The 15796-nt window shown below is 36.3% G+C and overlaps 1 protein-coding gene across 2 annotated transcripts; it reads left to right on the plus strand.

Moving 5' to 3' along the window:
• The first annotated feature begins 1035 nt into the window (after positions 1 to 1035).
• Positions 1036 to 15144, plus strand: LOC132172258 (DEAD-box ATP-dependent RNA helicase 10-like). 2 transcript variants are annotated; one of them, XM_059583730.1, is made up of 14 exons: positions 1036 to 1163; positions 1659 to 1811; positions 2034 to 2157; positions 2261 to 2330; positions 4202 to 4273; positions 6110 to 6184; positions 6777 to 6896; positions 6991 to 7032; positions 7117 to 7191; positions 8279 to 8425; positions 8588 to 8725; positions 9419 to 9533; positions 9634 to 9722; positions 14805 to 15144. In XM_059583730.1, the coding sequence occupies exons 2-14, from the start codon at positions 1694 to 1696 to the stop codon at positions 14925 to 14927; spliced, it is 1308 nt and encodes a 435-aa protein (XP_059439713.1). In that variant the 5' UTR covers positions 1036 to 1163; positions 1659 to 1693; the 3' UTR covers positions 14928 to 15144. The 2 variants fall into 2 exon arrangements, with proteins under 2 accessions (XP_059439713.1, XP_059439714.1); XM_059583731.1 differs by having other exon boundaries at positions 1665 to 1811.
• The last annotated feature ends 652 nt before the right edge of the window (positions 15145 to 15796 follow it).

Below are 15796 nucleotides of genomic sequence, written 5' to 3' on the forward strand. Positions count from 1 at the left end.
ACTTGAATGTTGTTTTTATTTATTTTCCAATGGTCAGAAGATGTGACCGTCAAATTCTCGCAAAATGCTCTCAAATCGTGGCAAAAAAGATGAAAATAAGATAGGGTTTTGCACAGAGTAACATTTTAAGGATAGAAAAAGATTAGGTTAATTTATTGAAGTAGTATGATTTGGAGTGATGGCTAATGTGTAGTCTTTTTTTTTTTTTTTTTTTTAAAAAAAACTGTTGTCATAAAATGATGTGAGGAAAATTATATTTGTCATTGTTAAAGTTATAAATTATTAATAATATGTATCGCGTTTTTATTGAATATGACGTAATAAAGTAACGGATTCAGTTAAGTTAATTAATGAAAATTGATTTGAAAGAGTAAACTTTTATTTTGGCCTACCCTGAGAACCTATACATTATTTTTTATATCACATAGAGTGATTTGTAATTTATGTCAACCACACGGACTAATTTTGTATTTATTTTTAGTTTTAATTTTATAAGTTTTATGCGAATTTAAAAATGGGTTGAATTTCCGGCCCAATTTTGCAACGTATCTCTTGTAACTTTTTCAACGATCTATATTTAAATTATAAGTTTTTTTCACAAGGAAAATAGCGAAATTAAATCTGGATACTTGAAAACACTACAAGAGACTTATACAATAATTAGATTAGCTAGGTAATAATTTTTAACTATAGCTAAACTTTAAATGTTACTCAGTTATAATCTTTAAACATGATTCAGTGATATTCTTTAACAGTAAGTCGGTGATAATTTTTAACTGTGATTATTATTCTTGAACTCTATAATATACTATAACAATTAGGTTGTACGAATTATTCCAACCTAATATCTATTACTATTAAAAAGTATGTAAAAAATACATGTTATTAAAAAAAAAAAAAATTGTAATAAAAAACATATGCAATTTTAAAAAGTAAAAAAATTTTGGTAGGAAATTTATGGCCACCTTATAATATTTAGCCGAACCCTCCTTTAGAAAACACAAAAACCCTAAAAACGACACCGTTATGTATAAATAATCGACTACGAGTCCTGAGTTGTTCCTTTTACCGCCTCCTCCTCCCCCTTCACCGTGTCGTAGGCATAGCAGCGACGCCAACGCAGCTCACATAACAGCACTCAGCCGCTCAGTTTCTCTTCTCCGGTATGTCTTTTATCTTCTTCCTTCTCTTTCCTTCTTAGCTCTGCTCTGTCAATGGCTGCTGTGTTCTTTATTTTATTTTATTTTATTGTATTTCCTCTCCGTGGCCGAATCAATGTGTGTTAGAAAAACTCAGGTGGAGCAATTGTTCATGAGAAAACCTCAGTAACGATTTATGCTTCATAGAAATTTTTTTTTAAAATTTTTTTTAATTAAGCAAACTATATAGTAAGAATGGAAAACTCAAATGACCTGAGTATCTCTATCTCGTTATTATTGATTTATTTATGTTTGTTAGGCTAAATAACATTCACTCAAAACGAATTAATTTTCATGTTTAAGGGCAACTAAATAAATTCATGATGCTTTAGTTGTGATTTAAACCGGTCTCTGCCCTCTCATAAATACATGTATGTTGTAGCTCTCCGTTGAAACTGTTGTTTTTGTTTCCTTTCTGGTAAGTAGACGCCAATATCCTTTTCAATTGTTTACATGTAGAGACAGATTTTGTCAAGCAGATAAAGTTATTCAGAATGGCAGAGACATTTAAGGATTTGGGAGTATGTGACCAATTGGTCGAGGCTTGTGAAAATTTGGGATGGAAAAATCCATCCAAGATACAGGCTGAAGTAATTCCTCATGCACTTCATGGTTCATTCTCTTACTTGACCTTTCACTATCTCATTGTGTTTCAATTTCCTTGGTACTTTTTTCATTTTCAGTATCCTCTATTGACTTCATGTCTTTTCCTACATATCTAGGCTATCAAGTGGAGTCTATGATTGCATTATTTACTTCAACTTTATGTGCTGGTCTGCTTAATTGTTATATTCTATTAAAATACTCAATTATATTGGTCTTTTTCTATTTTAGGAAAAGACTTGATTGGACTTGCAGAAACGGGTTCTGGTAAGACAGGAGCTTTTGCTCTTCCCATTTTGCAAGCACTTTTAGAATCTCGACAAGCATTCTTCGCTTGTGTGCTGTCCCCTACGAGGTTTGACATCTAAATCTTCTGATTTCATGTTCTAGGAAGGGTGATTTAATTGATAAGTAATTTGGTTTCTTTCTTTTGCTTCATTTATCTTTTGTTTTTTCAGGGAGCTTGCAATTCAGATTGCTGATCAATTCGAAGCGTTAGGATCTGGCTTTGGCATCAAGTCTATAGTGGTGAGATTTTAGGCAAATTGCTTTCTAAATAGATGTTTATGTTTTTATTATATTTATCATAGTAATTGTATATTTCGACTACATGTTGGAACGTTATTTGTCTTTCCTTCAGATCAAGTAACCTCTAGCTTCAAAACTATGGAATGTAGTTTTTGCTTATGTACAACAAAGTTTATACTCTAGCTTTTACACTTTTTGTTAATGTTAGTATTTTCATGCTAATAAGCATGTAGCCATCAATGTTTTATGTTATCTAAAGTTATCCTATATAATGGTTAATTTTACTTATATATATATATATATATATATATATATATATATATATATTTGTGATTACGAGTTAGCAACTACTATTTGGATATAAGTTTCCAAATAAGAAAGTGCTTTTCTCTCGTCTGTTTCCTATATGTCTTTCCTCTGGGGCTAGAGGTACCAGAAGATGGATTACATGAGTTGGTTTTACATTGAGTCTAAATTTTTTGAGCTTTCGGTGCCTGAAGGAGGGTCGGTCTTGCAGTTGGTTGAGAGAAGACGTGGGTTATCCCGTGTTATGCCGGTTGGGAAATTTAGTGTTGCTAGGCTAAAAACATTGACAGAGAAACTGGTTTGTTTGGCATAGGACTCAGACTTCATCGATTCTTATGGGGAGGGGAACATAGCTTTCAGTTCTTGGAGGTGGCGGAGTACGCAGTGTTCCTATTTGATTCCTTTCCCAGCAAGGTCCTTGTTGTGCTTCCGCATCATCATTGGGGATTCTGGTGCCTCCACATCAGGTCCCATGGGCAAGTAGCTGGTGGTGACTCCGGGGTTTTCGATGCCCACCAACAACGGTGATGGTAAGGGTGATACCCATCGTGGCAGAAAAGGCCATATGGTGGAAGGGCGTTACCCATTGTTTGTGAAGGTGGTGTACATAGTGGAGCACAACTCAACAACGACGAAGGTGAAGGCAGTGCACCTCTTTGTACCATTAAGAAGCAACCTATTGTAGTTGTCATGTTGGGTTAGAAGTCTGGTACTGGAGGTTCGACTTCTTTCCCATTTCGTGCGTCAGAAGTTTGGCTTTAGTGATGAAAGACGACACAGGCAGCAAAAGGCTCCTAGAAGAGCAAACTTAAAAACCAAAATGATCTGAAATTACAATCCTTGATTGACGTGGGCTGGAATTCACAAAGTTTAGTCTGTTTAGTTTTAGTCTTATTGTTATTGGATTTTGTCTTTGGTAGGAAGCTGTTGGTTCGGTTTTAATCAAGTTTTATTGAAGTAGGGGTAATCTGATAGTTTTCAGATTTGTTGATAGAATGTTCCGTTGGAGTATTGTTTTAAATTTTGGAGTCTTTTTCTAACTTGGTTTAGGAGGATTAGCAATGTCCTAAGGTTTTATATTAGTCTGTCAAAATATCTAATTCAATGAACTTCCAGAAGCATTGAAAAACTTATCAAGAAACCTAATCTAGTGCTTTATTTTCTAAAGCTTCTATATCAAGAAGTCTTGATTGCTCTAATATAGTCTAATGTATGGTCTTAATATTTAAGAAAAGGCAATAACCCATCATTGTATGAGAATTTGTTCATTAGATGATGTTGCAATGAAAATTTGTTCATTAGATAGGTTTTGTGGTTCATTTCTTCTTTGGTTAAATGATGTTTTAATGAAATCTGTGCGTTAGATATAAGAATGGGGGGAAAATTCAAGTGATGGTTCTCCTTTTGGTTGCTAAAGCTTTTGATGCTAAGATAGGTTCAATTTGTAAAATGTTGTGATTAAATAGAAGTTTCTTGTTAAGTTTATGTTTTTTATGTTTTTTATTTTTTATTTTTTTAACACTAAACAATCTTTTAAGTAAGCATCTTTTTCAAATTCTCCCTAGCTTGTTGGAGGGGGAGAGGCAGCCATAATGGACCAGTATATCAAACTTGCAAGGTGGCGGCCACACATTGTTGTAAGTAATTATTTTTTCAGCTGAAAATTTGTGCAAGTGTATAAGTATTTCATAACTCAGTATTTGTGAATTTTTGTATCTTTTTTCATATTTTTAATGTTGGGTTGCAAAACTACTGGGAGTTGGTGATAATTTGTTGTTTTTTATAATTGTTTTCTCTGTTTTTAAGTTCTAGTATTGTACCTTTTGCTTTTGAATATTGTTGAAAAAATCCAACCAAAAGAACAAGAATAGTATTGAAAGTTGAATTTCTTTTATAGTACTGATTGGTACGACTTCAAAAATGCTATTTTTTTTTTAATAAGTAAATGATTATCATTAAAAGCGCAAAAGGCGCAATTTAAGTACACATGGAGTATACAAAAGAAACAACTAGTTAGAATTAAAAAACAAGTTGAGAAAATTATGAAAACTAAGATATAGGGCAGCTGTCCAAAGATAAAGAGTTTTGAAGAAGACAAACTTTAGTTCCACCTTGTCCTCTCGCGATCTTCAAAATATCTATAATTTTTTTCCCTCCAAAGCCACCACAAAAGGTAGGACAAAACTATCTTCCATACAACTGCATGCTAAGGACTACCTCCCAACCTTCTCCAAGCAGCAAAAAAGCCTACTACTCTTCTAGGCATGACCCAAGCTAACCCATGACCTCTGAGGATAGCACTCCATAAAGCATTGGCGATCTCACAATGGAGAAAAAAATGCTCCACAGTCTCCCAACTCCTTTTGCACACACAACACCAGTCAACCATAATACCATGTTATTTCCTTAGGTTATCTATGGTGAAGATCTTCCCTATAGCTGCCATTCAAGCTAAAAAAAGGGGCACTCTCATGAGGTACAAAGACATTATAGAAAGATCTTACATCAGACATCCCTCTTTTGGAAGTGATCCAACGAAGTGAAATTCACCTCTTTGTCTCAATCTAAGAGAATACAACAAATTAAAAAAAAAAAAATGAAGTAAAGACATCCACTTTTGAATCATGAGCCGCTTTAATAAAGTTTATAATCCACTAGTGAAAACCTTTAGATAATTCCAAGCAATCTGCCATTGAAGCATCTTTTACGCTGGCTATACAACATTGGAAAAGATTCCTTGAGTGTCTAATCCCCTCACCACAATTCATGCTAGAATTTAATCATGGAACCATCAACCACCTCAAACCTGGTATTATTACTAGAAAACTCTCCCAACCCCTCTTGATATTTTTCCATAACCCCAACCTATAGGACCCATGAACTTCATTAGAGCACCACCCACCCTACAAGCTACCATACTTGGTTTTCACTATGACCTTCTATAAGGCCTCTCTTATGCACCAAGCGCCAAAGCCACTTCCCCAAAAGAGCTCGGTTGAACAAAAGCAACTTTCGGACCCCCACCCTCCCTTAGAAATCGGGAGGTTTGCACTCCTTTTAGTGCTATTTTTTTAATTGAAATTTTATTTACTAAAAATAAGATTATTTGTACTTTCACTTTCACTTATTAGTCTCGAACCTGAGATATGTTTGTGTGGACTAGATAATAGACCTAAGCATGTATCTCTTGGTGTGGAAAATCGTTTGATGGTACGTTCCTTTTGAACTTCCTTTGATGATAATTAAAAGAAAAAGGATATTCAGTACCTCTATTGATAATTTAAATAAAAAACAATACTTGGTACTTGTACTTTGCAATTTAGTCGCTAAAAGAGCTGCATGTTCACAAGTTCGTTTTAATTCAAAATGGACTTAATTATTTAAGTTTTTGCATAGATAAAAATCTGGAAAATAAAAATTTACTGCCATTTCTGGTAGTTTTTAAATGGACTTGTATTTTCATTCTTTGGTAGGTTGGAACACCCGGACAGCTTTTGTATCATCTTTCTAACACAAAAGGGTTTTCCCTTCGGACATTGAAGTATTTGGTATGTTTTTCTTATTTCATGTCAGCAATGCACTTTCTTTTGTAGATACATGCCTACTTGTCAAGTTCATATGTGCTCTATATTTCTCGTTATATATAGTGTGGATACTTGTGGGGCCTTTAGGAGCGTGGAAACAATTTGATATAAGGTTGATGAATTTTCTAATGAACTTGAAATTCAAGTCAAAGATTCTAATTCAATTTTTTTTTATTTTTTTTTTATTTTTTAAATACTTATTAAAAACAAGTTGAATTAGAATCTTTGGCTTGAATATGGAACAATCAAAGTACGCCCCTGAAAATTTCTCATATGTTAGTAACTAAAGCTTGAAATGCTTGAAAAAAAATGTTGAAACTACATTTCCTTCATAAGGAATAAAAAATTCAAAGCTATTTGATTGCTTGTTTATTTTATAGAATTGAAGTCGTCGAACTTCTTTTCCTTTATCCTTCGCTTCTACTAAGTCATAGTGGATGCTTTGTTCCTTTCATTTATTATATCTTTTTGATGTACTTAGGTCATGGTATCTTCATTACCACATCTTATTCCTCAATGTAAAGAGAATAGTTACATTAGTTTTTAAACTTATCAGGTTTTAGATGAGGCCGATAGCTTATTGAACGACGAATTTGAGAAGTCGATCGATGAAATTTTAAAAATTGTTCCTCGTGAGCGGAGAACGTATTTATTTTCCGCTACAATGACCAGAAAGGTACTTATTTTTTTCTACAATGACTAGATGAAAATGATATATGTTTTTCTGGTTCATATAAGTTTTGATTTATTCACACTAATTGATGTTTCAGGTTAAGAAGCTCCGAAGGGTTTGCTTAAGAAATCCTGTGAAGGTCCTTTTTTTTTTTTTTTTTGGTATTTCATATCAATTCTCCATACTTGTCACGGTTTGTAACAATTGTCAACTTTTATTTCAGATTGAAGTGGCAGATAAATATTCGACTGTTGACACACTAGAGCAGCATTTTTGCTTTATGCCTATTATGTGCAAGGTTTTTCCTTTTCTCAGTATTGAACTTCTTTCCAAGATGTTATATTCAATAATAGATATGTATGCTGTGTTATGAAAATTATCTTGGTTTGCCTTTAACTAAGCATTCTTGTAATTATGTTCTTGAGTCTGTTGAAGAAGATAATGGCATACTTGAATTAGTTTAGTCTTATAGATATGGATACACACCTCACTTAAGTGACATGAAACATATCTCAAGAGATGCTTTGGGGGGGGGGGGAGAGGGAGACCTTGAAAATGACGTCGAAAATGTTTTTGAGTGTTTGATTGATATCAAAAGAATCTACTCGTCACAACCAAAAAACTTACCAAAATTTACCGAGACCCAGTTGGAAACTACTGGAAATTGTCTGGCAATTGTCTAAATCCATCCAAACCAACTGGTCCATCTCCATCTCCATCTCCATCTCGCCTCTATACCATCCACTTCACCAAATGCAAGCTCACAACGCGTAAATAGCATTTTGCTTCAAGGTCCTATGCTCAGACTTGAGCATGTACACCAGTGACTTCACAACACCGGTTTTGGTTATCAATGCCTTGCTCCTTCGTGTAGGGACAAGTTACCGCGTATTCGACGGTGATTGTAGCATGTCCTCACTTATTTTCACCGTTGTTTTGAGGACCCTCCATCTATCTTCAATCAATTCTTTGATTTGGGGGGGGCGGGGGAACTGAGCTTCAACCGGCGATCTTTTGGTGGGGTGGAGTGGGGAAGGGTGGGAAAGTGGCGAACTTCTGATGGTTCTAGGTGGGTGGGAGAGGGGTGGGGGAAGCGACCTTCAGGTTGGTGGTGTGAGGTTTGGGTGGCGGGAAACAACGACCTTTGGGTGGGTAGAGGGGTAAGAGAGCCTTTAAAAAATGTTGACTCTCAAGTGGCCTAAATTGTTTTGTCTTTGATTTGGAAATTATTTTCCATTGCATAATATTTTCTGCCCAACACCAAAAAATACATAAAATATTTTCCATAAAATGTTTTATGTTGAAACAAACAATGCATAATTTTTTCTGTTTTATGCTATTGGACTTTCATATCTTCCTGGTATATATATTAATTTTTTTTACAGGATTGTTACCTTGTATATATTTTGGAAAAGAAGTGTGGAATTTCATCAATGGTTTTTACGCGTACTGGTAACGCAACACGTTTCATTGCTTTGATGCTTCGAAATCTTGGACTCAGGGCCATTTCAATTAGTGGCAAAATGGCCCAGGTACTATATATTAATTTAAATGATCTTCAAATATTTTGATTTATAGATCTTTTAACATTTTAGTTATCCCTTTTCATTTTTTTAAAAAAATAAATTTCTTTCTTTCTTGTTGATTTTAATTCAATATTGTGATAACATTTTTTGTGAACTCTTTTTTGATAGCCAAAGAGACTTGAAGCCCTGAATCAGTTTAAGGCGGGAGAGTGCAATATTCTTATTTGTACTAATGTAGCAAGTAGAGGACTTGACATTCCATCAGTTGATATGGTTATCAATTATGATATCCCCTCAAACCCCAAGGTTGGGCTTGCCTATTTAGCTTTTTTTTTGGGCCATTTTTTTTTTATTCATAAGCTCCCTCATTTATGCATTTATGTGGCCTTTCTTGGATATTGCCTTTTTAAGTTTCCGATCGTAATTTATTGAGAGGATATAATGTATATCTCTTGTGTATAGCACCCTATTGGGCGGTTTTTATTTTATTTTTTAATTAATTAATTAATTTTTTATTTTTTTTTTTTAAAAAAAGAATTTATGCGTCTTTGAAGCTTTTCAAAAGTTTGAGCCTTTACAAACTGGTCCTTTTGAATTTTTTTTACTTACCTAAAAACCATACATCTAGGCTTTAAACCCAAAGATTTAAAATCTTGTTTGCTTGCTGTAGAGTTGGTTATACTTGACCCTTTTTATTACTGAGTGGCAGTATAGACCTTTTCATCTTTCTTTCTCACACAAGATCTGGAGAGCTTGAATATTATTGGATGACCCTTTTCCAAGTCTAAAATATCAAATCAAGATATGTGACACTTCACTGATGGTAGATAACAATTTATCTAGACTAATTATTCATTAGTTTTTTGTGTTGCTTAGTTAAATAAGTTATGGATGTTAAATTTTGAAAAGAATTGTTTTAGTAGTATATATATATTTTTTTAATTTTTAATTTTTTAATGTTCTATATGCCCTCATTTACTAATCACAAGTGGCCCACAGGATTATATCCATCGAGTGGGAAGAACTGCTCGTGCAGGACGACCAGGTGTCGCGATCTCTTTGGTGACTGATGAAAATGAGCTGCGGACATTTTTAGAGATAGAGAATCGTCTTGGTAAGCTGCACATTGCATGTTTTGTCTGAAGAGGTATTGTAAAAGGAGTGTCTCAAAAACTAAAGAGTTTGTTTGTTTTTTTTTTGATTATGTGTGTTAGGCATGAAGTTTCCAGAGCTTCCTTTTAAAAAGGAGAAAGTCTTGCTATTGAAGGAGCGTGTTGATGAGGCCAAAAAAATATCTCGAAGGGTAATAATTTATTTTTATGGCGTTATTTACATTTTTAACAATTTATGAATGGCCAATGATAAGAGTACTTTTTTTTATAAAGTATTATTAAAAGTGCAAAGGTGCAGCCCAAGTACACAGGATGTATACATGATAAAGATCTAATTAAAAGAGTACTCATATTATTGGTCAATAATAAGACTACTTCTGCCAGCAATGGGGATGGGGTACAAATGTGTCCCTGTCTGTCCCTTGAGATTAATCGTCAAACTCTGGTTTATCTGAGTAATATGTTGTCACAAACTCTTCATGAGAAAAAACAGTATGATGATGGGTTGGTGGCTTTATCTGATGGTCATTCTTGTGGGGGAAAAAAAAAACTGAACCGAAAAGAAAGAAAATACTTTTTTTTTTTGATAAGTAATGGAAATATATAAAAAGAGCGCAGAGGGGCGCAACCCATATACACGGGAAGTATAAATAGAGAGCGCCTAGGAGGGGGAGAAATGAAAAAGAAAATCAGAGAAACTAATCACTAAAGGAGCTAGCCAAGCGGCCGTCAAAGAGTAAAGAGTAAAAAGGAAGAAATGAGTCAAATCCTCTATGGTCCTAGTGGAATTTTCAAAACATCTAGCATTTCTTTCATTCCAAATACACCACATAAGACACAGAGGTATCATCTTCCACACAACCGCACTTCGAGAACGTCCTCCCGACCACCAACTAGCAAACAAGGCCCTCACCCTGCAAGGCATGACCCAATGCAACCCAAAACGCTGAAAAATCATGTGCCAAAGAGCACTTGCGAGCTCACAATGGAGAAGCAGGTGATCAACGGACTCTCCGGTCTTCTTGCATATACAACACCACTCCATAACCACTATGTTCCTCTTACGCAGCGTATCATGAGTCAAAATTTTGCCTAAGGCCGCAGTCCATCCGAAAAAAGCCACCCGTTGAGGCGCCTTAGTACGCCAGATGCTCTTCCAAGGAAACTCCTCTTGATTAGAAATGGACAAGGCCTTATAGAACGACTTAACCTCGAACTTGCCCTTCTTAGACGAAGACCAGCAAATACGATCTGCACTGCCTAGGGAGACCTTGCAAGAATACAACCGATCAAAAAAAGGAGAAATCAAATCCATCTCCCAATCTTGGACCGATCGAACAAAAATGACATTCCACTCCACGACCCCATTCCTCCCAATAAAATTATCCTTCACCCAAGCTTCTTTGTGTCTGGCGATACTGTATAAGGACGGAAAAGCTTGCTTCAAAGAATTATCCCCACACCAAATATCATGCCAGAATCTGACTTTCGAACCCTCCCCCACCTCAAAACGAATACCTTTGGCAAAGAAATTCCACCCTTTACGAATATGCTTCCATAGACCCACACCATGAGAGCCCAAGACCTCCTTCGTGCTCCACCCACCTTCTTGATCTCCATACTTAGCTTTGATCAAATTACACCAAAGAGCCCCGTTCTCATTTGCGTATCTCCAAAGCCATTTCCCCAAAAGAGCTTGGTTAAACTGGTACATCTTCCGAATGCCAAGACCACCATATCTAAGAGGGCTGCAAACTTGATTCCAACTTACAAGATGCAACTTGGGCTCATCCCCCATACCTCCCCACAAGAAATCTCTTTGGACTTTCTCGATCCTTTTAGCTACACTAACAGGAATCGGAAACAGTGACAAAAAGTAAGTCGGAAGATTAGCCAAAGAGCTCTTGATGAGGGTTAAACGACCTCCTTTCGAAAGATACATTCTCTTCCAACCTGCCATCTGACGCTCCATCTTCTCAATCACTTCATTCCACATAGCCGTATCCTTGAACGAAGCCCCAAGAGGGAGACCCAAATACTTCATAGGCAAATCAGCCACATTACACCCAAGGATGTTAGCTAAGCCCCCAATGTTCTCCACCTCACCAATGGCCACAATCTTTGACTTTCCAAGATTCACTCTCAAACCCGAAACAACTTCAAAACATAAGAGGATGAGACGAACATACCGGATTTGCTCGATAGAATCTTCACAAAAAATCAAAGTGTCATCCGCAAATAAGGAATGAGAGACCATCAACTCCGACAAGACCCTATTACCCACCGAGAACCCAGTCAAAAGGCCTTGATCAACCGTCGCATTCACCATCTTACTCAACGCCTCCATAACAAGCACAAACAATAATGGAGAGAGAGGATCACCTTGCCGGATTCCCCTCGAACTGCTAAAGAACCCTTCCGGAGAGCCATTCACAAGGACAGAGAATCTTACCGTCTTAATACACCACTCTATCCAAGCCCTCCACCTCCCACCAAACCCACATCTATGCAGCAAGTACAAAACAAAATCCCAATTTACATGGTCGTAGGCCTTTTCCAAATCCAATTTACAAAGAACACCCGGCACCCCTGATTTCAAGCGACTATCTACACATTCATTTGCAATAAGAACGGAATCTAGGATTTGCCGACCCCCAATAAAAGCATTTTGAGAATAGGAAATGACCTTGCCCAAGACAGTCCTCAATCTATTGGCAAGAACTTTGGCCACAATTTTATACACTCCTCCCACCAAGCTAATGGGCCGAAAGTCCTTCATCTCCACCGCATCTGCCTTTTTCGGAATCAAGGAAATAAAAGTTGCATTCAAGCTCTTCACCATTTGACGTCTACGATGGAACTCTGCAAAAACCGCCATAACGTCTTGTTTTATAACACCCCAGCAAGCTTGAAAAAAAGCCATGGAAAAGCCATCTGGACCCGGAGCCTTATCACCATCCATGCCTTTTACCACCTCCCAAACCTCCTTTTCCTCAAAATCTCTTTCTAACCACCGATTATCCTCCTCATTGATGGACAAAAACTGCTGGTTATCCATTCTAGGGCGCCAAGAGCTTTGTTCTGAATAAAGAGATTGGTAATACTGCACTATGTGATCTTTTACCTCAACTGGATCATCGGATAAAACGCCATTAATACGAAGCACTTCCACACAATTGTACCTTCGGTGAGAGTTAGCCATCTTGTGGAAAAAGCGAGTATTCCGATCCCCCTCCTTGAGCCACAAAGCTCTCGATTTTTGACGCCAATGAATTTCTTCACACAACAATGTATTCTCCAAATCTTTCAACTTGTCCGCCTTCCGAATTTTCTCCTCTTGATCTAAGCCTCTCGATTCTGCCAACTCATCCAACTCCTGGATACCTCCCAATAACTCTTTCTTTTTCCTCCCAATATCCCCAAAGACCTCCTCATTCCACTTTTTCAAGTCCACTTTAAGGGATTTTAATTTACTTGCAAGCACAAAACTAGGCAAACCCTCAAACAAATACGACCCCCACCAAGAAGCAACCTTATCAACAAAACCCTCTGCCTTAAGCCACATATTTTCAAATTTAAAACCCTTCTTACCTCCATAAGGAGTCCCGCAATCCAGTAATAAAGGGAAGTGATCCGAGAGCAGACGTTGAAGTCTCCTTTGAACAACTGTTGGGTAGTGATCTTCCCAATCCGACGAAAGCAAGAACCGATCAATCCTCGACCAACTCTCATTTTCTTGGTTATTGGACCAAGTAAATTGACCCCCCATCATCGGCATATCCACCAGATTATTCTCAGAAATGAAGTCCGAGAAATCCATCATGCCCGATGAATAGTAAGAGACATTGGAGCGCTCACTGGGAAAGCGTACAATGTTAAAATCTCCACCCAAACACCAAGGGACCTCCCAAACCCTCATCAAACCAGCCAATTCATCCCAAAGCGCCCCTCTCTCCACTTCCTCATTAGGCCCATACACTCCCCCAAACGCCCACACCCAACTATCCTCTACATTTTGAAACGAACAAGCCAAAGTGAAATGACCCTCACACTCCTCCTTACACTCCACTACCCTCCTATCCCACATCATTAGCATCCCTCCCGACAAACCATTAGAGCCTTTATACTTCCACCCCACATGTTGACCTCCCCAAAGACTATGAATCACCTCTCGAGAGATAGTCTCCATCTTTGTCTCAATCAAACATACTACATCAACTTTCCATTCTTTCAAAAGACCCCTAATGCGCAACCTTTTTTTGAGGGCATTCAATCCTCTCACATTCCATACTACAATATTAAGCTTCATGATCCACCAAAGCAACCCTCTCACTTTCCTCAATCTCTTCAAGGCCTTTAAGAACAGGAACACATGCAGAAACACCTCCCAAGTCCGAATTGTACTGCTTTCTAGAGGCTTCAATGGCATTGAAAAGAGCCTCCAATTCCTCCTTTTTCCCCTCATCAGACACTCCAATTTTTGGGCAAGAAAATACTATCTCTCTGCAAGAAAATACTTGCAGAGAGATAGTACTATAATGTCCTTGTGGTAAACTTTCCTGTGTTTCATCTTATGGGAATATTTTTCTATACTTATCACAGCCATTAGCCTCTAATTAAAAGTGTATAGCAGTGTTGTTTTCTTTTTCTCTTTTGTATCTATATTTTGTTATGCGTTGGGTATCTTTGTCTGATTGTTAATGGTTTCTTAAGAACTTATCTTAAAATACAATGGGGAAGAGAACTTGAAGCTGGTCATCATGATGAGTTGCGTCTTGTTATACTTTTGGATAGCAATTGTCAGTTCCTTTCTTGGTTTTGGATATCAATTTCTGTTGTAGGATGCCCAAAATAATACAACCGCAGGAAACCAAGAAAAGGAGAGGGGATTGCATTGGTGTGTGTGTGTGGGGGGGCGGTGGGGTGGGGGTGGGGAGTTGTGGTTGTATGTGTCCGAACATGTGGACTATTCTGCCAAAGACTCTAAGCCACCCTTTCCCACTGCTTACCTATCATTGAGTTGATCAGGCCCAGCGACATACGGAAATAGTCGCTACATTAATTGCGTGATTATTTGGTCTAATTGGTTTAGCACTTATGATGTTTATGCTGTGAATATTTTATAAACTTATGTTTGATTTTACATTCTTGTAAAGTTTACCCTGCTTAAATTTTTACATTCTTCTGTCTTGAATGAGCTATATTGTTTTCGAGATCGTATTTGTTATTAGTTAAATTATAGTTGTTTTGTGGTTTAATATTTGTTTTTGCAGACGATCAAAGAATCTGAGGACAAGTCGAAGAACCGGGAAAGAGATGATGTTGAGGATGAGGATGATATGGACGAATTTTTGGGTGTCGAGAATGGGAAGTCGAAGAAGAAGATGAGAAAATGAATTTAAGAGTTCATTTATTGCCCCAACTCATTCAAATAGATCCACAAATTATGAATTCAACAATCTCTTACCTTTTGTATGAATTAGTATAATGAAATGTAGCATTTATAAAAACTCTCGGGACAAAAAAATTTTGTTGCACGGCAATTGATATCTTATGTGTAGGTTAAAATGTAAGGTTTTTATTATGTTGAAAAAATAAATTGTATTTCATATTTTTGGCATCGTTACATTTTATACGGAACTACATCATTCTTTTGACTAGTTTAAATAATTAAAAATTCCACTTATCGTATGTGAAAATGAATGATGCCTTATTAATCTTGAATAGAAATTGTGTTTTTTTCTCTTCCAAATTTAGGTTTTTGACTCCAGGAGCTTATTATGAACATACCTCGCACGTCAAAAAGAAGAGTGTTTCCCATCTTTGCCATTTAGTGGGAACATAATAAAAATAAATAAAGAAAGCTAAGAAGTTGAATAATTTTCATGTTTACCATTGTTTCTGATATTAAATAAGCAAAACAATTTATATATATATGATTCTCTAGATTTGGGCTAACTTTATGATAGACTTCTTAATATTTTTGTTACATTAATATACAGTTGAATTATAATAATCTCCCTTAAATCATGTGATACTTGCATGCATTTTTGCCTGTTAATTCTAATAAAATGACATTTAAAAATCATATGTTCTAAAGACAAATGCTAGTTTTAGTTTAATAGACTGAATTTTGTTTTGTTTTTTTGTTTATTTCTTTTAAAATTGTCCCATTATAAGATATATATAGTACAAGGCAAGATACACTTTCATTGCATTGCATTGCATGTACTGCCTGTGCTCATATATCAGTACAATACTTGGA

The sequence above is a fragment of the Corylus avellana genome, chromosome ca2 (genome assembly GCF_901000735.1).
Source record: "Corylus avellana chromosome ca2, CavTom2PMs-1.0".
NCBI classification, from domain to species: domain Eukaryota; kingdom Viridiplantae; phylum Streptophyta; class Magnoliopsida; order Fagales; family Betulaceae; genus Corylus; species Corylus avellana.

Excerpts from the sequence above, each read along its gene's own strand:
- LOC132172258 (XM_059583730.1), top strand. The coding sequence starts at position 1,694 with ATGGCAGAGACATTTAAGGATTTGGGAGTATGTGACCAATTGGTCGAG. Across the intron at positions 2,158-2,260 it reads TGTGTGCTGTCCCCTACGAG|GGAGCTTGCAATTCAGATTG; the intron begins GTTTGACATCTA and ends TTGTTTTTTCAG. Across the intron at positions 8,726-9,418 it reads ATATCCCCTCAAACCCCAAG|GATTATATCCATCGAGTGGG; the intron begins GTTGGGCTTGCC and ends AGTGGCCCACAG.